The following is a 3,620-nucleotide window of genomic DNA, read 5'->3' as shown; positions in this document are numbered from 1 at the left end:
TGCCCCCTGCGCAGCCGACTGGGCACTGGTGCTCAGAGTGAACATGTCCGTCACCGTGAAAATCCGCTCGCAGGTGCGGCCCCTTTAAGAGGTTTCTGCCGCTGCCGCTGCCACAGCCTCTGTCTCACTTAGCTGCTTGGGACTGGGCAGCCCCGTGTCCTCGCCCCATCCTGCCTTCTGCTGTTGCAGGGTGCTTTCTTGGATTTCTTCGTAGTTGTATGGCTTGTTCATCTAGATCCCAGGCAATTTTTCCTTGCTGCTGCTCCTTGTTTCTGTCACAACTTTGATTTGGTTGCCAGAGGGATGAACAGAGCCTCTATCATCTACACCATTTTTTTTCTCCTCGAGATATTTTTTTGAGATTAACCATTTTGATCTCTCCTCCCTGGGACAAATAGTATCAATCACTTTGGGTTTTACAGAAGAGATTTTCTTCTTGGAAATTATTTTCATATCAATTTAAACCAGTTTTCACCCTGAATCAGATATAAAAGTCTAGGCAATCCTTAAGTTCAATTGCCTTCTCTTAAAATGTACAGGTTATTTGCATTTAAACTTGAGATTTATTCCTGAAAAACCAATAAACAGTACTGGAGCTATATGAAATGTTCAGATGAACAATAGAGTTGGGAAATTTCTTTGGTGGTTTCTAATCTGTCTTTCAGCCGAGCCATCTCAGTTGGAGTTCTATAAATTAGCAATTTCTGTGGATTTTTTTTTTCAATTTTATCACATGACCTTCAGTGGTAAATGCAAAGCCATCTTACTCATAAAAGTGATGTTTCTGCTCTACTGGAATGAAAACGAATTTCAGAAAAGCAAATGACTTCTGTTATAACAATGAACAGGGCATACATTAACTCATTGTCCTTCTTTAATGCGTTCGGCAAATGTTTATTGAGGACCTACTGTAGGCAAAGAACTTTGCAAAACCTTGTGGAGAACATAGATATAAATAATGAACCCATACCTAAAGCTTCCCTTTTCTGCCATGGCAATTATCATCCATGCCCAACTTTTACACCAAAGAGAGTACACAGATTCTTGAGGCAACTTGAGTCTGCTCAATATCTCTGGTTTTTCTCTTGTCTGGACAGTAATTTCTAGTAAAGTCAGGAGGTTTCTTAAAAGATAGTTCTAGGCTGTTATTTTTCAGAGCCATTTATAAACCTGATATAATTCAATATGCGAAAGTTTAAGTTCCTAAACTTATACCCCAAATCCTAATAATCTAGGTAGATGACAAAGAAGATGTGGTTTTTAAGTGGCACAAATATAAAAATGTCATGAGTTTTACGTAGGTGAAAGCTTGATATGAGTCAGTGAATACAGCTTAGGCTACTTTCATAGTGGAATATTCAGAATAAGGAGGTAATGATCCTCCCTTTTTCTGCACTAATCAGACCACACTGAAAATATTACGTTCAATTCTGGGCACAACGATAAAGCATTTAAAGGGTTTTAAGATTAACCAGGGAACATGGTTCATGTACATACAAAATGAAATACGTGTGACTATCATTTCATAAATGTGTTCAAGTTTTTTTCATGGATAAGTAGTTTGGGGAGGAGGATATTTACAATTTAGCAAAGCCAATGTCGAGAGTATAATATTCAGCTGGGCTGCAGAGCCACACTTTTCCTCTTGATTGAGCTGGCTGTTTCATAGTCAAGTGGTCTTGGGGACAAGAAGAAACCCAGGAAAACTTTGCAAATGTGCAAGAGAAAAACCTATCCCCACCCCAGGAAAAACTATTCAGGGAAAACTTTTAATTTCTCTCTTTAACATGATCTTGTAAAATAAAAATTTTGTGGAAGAAGGGAGGGCAGAAATAGTGAAAGGTGGTGGAAAAAAAGAGAAAAGAAGGGGAAAATGAAGAAGGTGTTTCTGAAGTTATCTGTGTAATAAAAATTGCTTACTATGGAAATTCTATTGCCAGAGTCAGAACGTAGAAAAAAAATGTCAGATTGGAATGAAGACACATTTTCCCAGTGGTTATACTGTAAAAAAAAAAAAAGGTAGATTATCGCATTTTGCAAACAGATCGAGTTAAATGAAACAAAAAATATAAATGACTGCTTAAAGAGAAAACTTATTTATCTCATGGGAGATTCAACACTGCATCAGTGGATTAACTATTTACATAAAGTTCTGAAAAGTATGTATGTTATTTTATTTTGAAATTATAGTTGACTTTTGAGGTTATTTTGATAATAATTAGGATTCTTTACTTTTTTTCCTGATGTTTGTTTTATTATTATTTTTTGATTTGCCAAGCATTTGGGTTTGGGCTTTTAGTATATAATTAATTTTTTTTTAAACTAAACATATTAACATTTTCCTTCTTTCTATATTCTAATAAAAAATTCAAAATTTTGTTAAGATTTTAATGCATCTGGTGAAGTTCTCTAATTCCCATAGATAGCAATATTATTATAGTTAGAAGTGATATTGGTTAGAATTTTATAAATGTTTATAAATTTTATAAATTTTATAAATGAATTTTGAAATTACATCATTGTTTTCCTTTTGTTAAAAGATTTATCATTTTGTTTTCCATCAACCTTAAGATATTTTGATCATAGAACTGGCATCTTTAAAATACATGTGCTTCTGGATGCTGAAAGACATATTTTTATTCAGTGAGAAAAGCATAGCCCTCCATTTATTACCACAAATCTGTTCTCCATGAAAGATGAAAACTACATCCCACAGGAAATTGATCAAGTAGCAGAAGACAGTGATACAGTCATTATCATTACCCTTGGCCAGCACTTTAGACCCTTGTCCAACAGCATTTTCATCTGTAGGGCCATCAGTGTTCAAATGGCCATAGAATGTCTGTTCTTGCGAAGCCCAGAAACCAAGATGATCCTTAAAACCGAAAACACCAGGAAGATGTATCTAAATGCAGAGATGTTTAGTGACTTTCAGGACCATATACAGAATCTTATTATGAGAGATAGTTTCATGGATCTTACTGTGGGTATTATTGATGCGTGGGGCATGATTATTGCATTTGGCACTGATAACGCCCATCCACCTGAATATGTGATTGGTAATCAGATTAACATGTTTTTAAACTATATTTGATAGAGGGAAAATACAGAAAAACAACACTAGCCATTCTCTATAGATGACCTCACTTATACTGCAAGGATAGTTTAATACAATCCAAGGAAGGAGGAAATAAAATTTCAAAAATAAATTTATTCTAGAAAATATGCATAACATAAAAATTGCCATTTAAACCATGTTAAGTGTATAATTCAGTGGCATTATGTACTTTTACAATGTTGTGTAATCATCACCACAATCTATACTCAGAACATTTTCATCATCCCAAAGAAAAACTTCGTACCCATTAAACAATAACTCTCCTTTCTCCCTTCCCCCAGCCCCTGACAACCACTATTCTACTTCCTGTTTCTATGAATTAGACTATTCTAAGTAATTCATCCAAGTGAAATTATGTAGTATTTGTCCTTTGTATTGGCTTATTTCACTTAGCATAATGTTTTTACGGTTTAGCCGTGTCGTAGCATGTATCAGAACATCCTTCCTTTTAAGACTGAATAACATTCCGTTACATATATATAACACATTTTGTTTATCCATT

General features: G+C 34.9%; 1 protein-coding gene across 1 annotated transcript in view; it reads left to right on the top strand.

Annotated features, from left to right (window-relative positions):
* Window positions 1–3,094, top strand: part of NXPE2 (neurexophilin and PC-esterase domain family member 2) — a 23,849-nt gene extending 20,755 nt beyond the window's left edge. Inside the window, 3 exon segments of the mRNA XM_011365422.1 lie at window positions 1,943–2,021; window positions 2,024–2,159; window positions 2,541–3,094. Coding sequence (XP_011363724.1) covers window positions 1,943–2,021; window positions 2,024–2,159; window positions 2,541–3,094 — 769 coding nt within the window.
* The last annotated feature ends 526 nt before the right edge of the window (window positions 3,095–3,620 follow it).

The sequence above is a fragment of the Pteropus vampyrus genome, unplaced genomic scaffold, assembly GCF_000151845.1.
Source record: "Pteropus vampyrus isolate Shadow unplaced genomic scaffold, Pvam_2.0 Scaffold110, whole genome shotgun sequence".
NCBI classification, from domain to species: Eukaryota; Metazoa; Chordata; class Mammalia; order Chiroptera; family Pteropodidae; genus Pteropus; species Pteropus vampyrus.
Note: the sequence above shows the minus strand (reverse complement) of the source record. Positions and strands in the feature narration are given on the sequence as shown.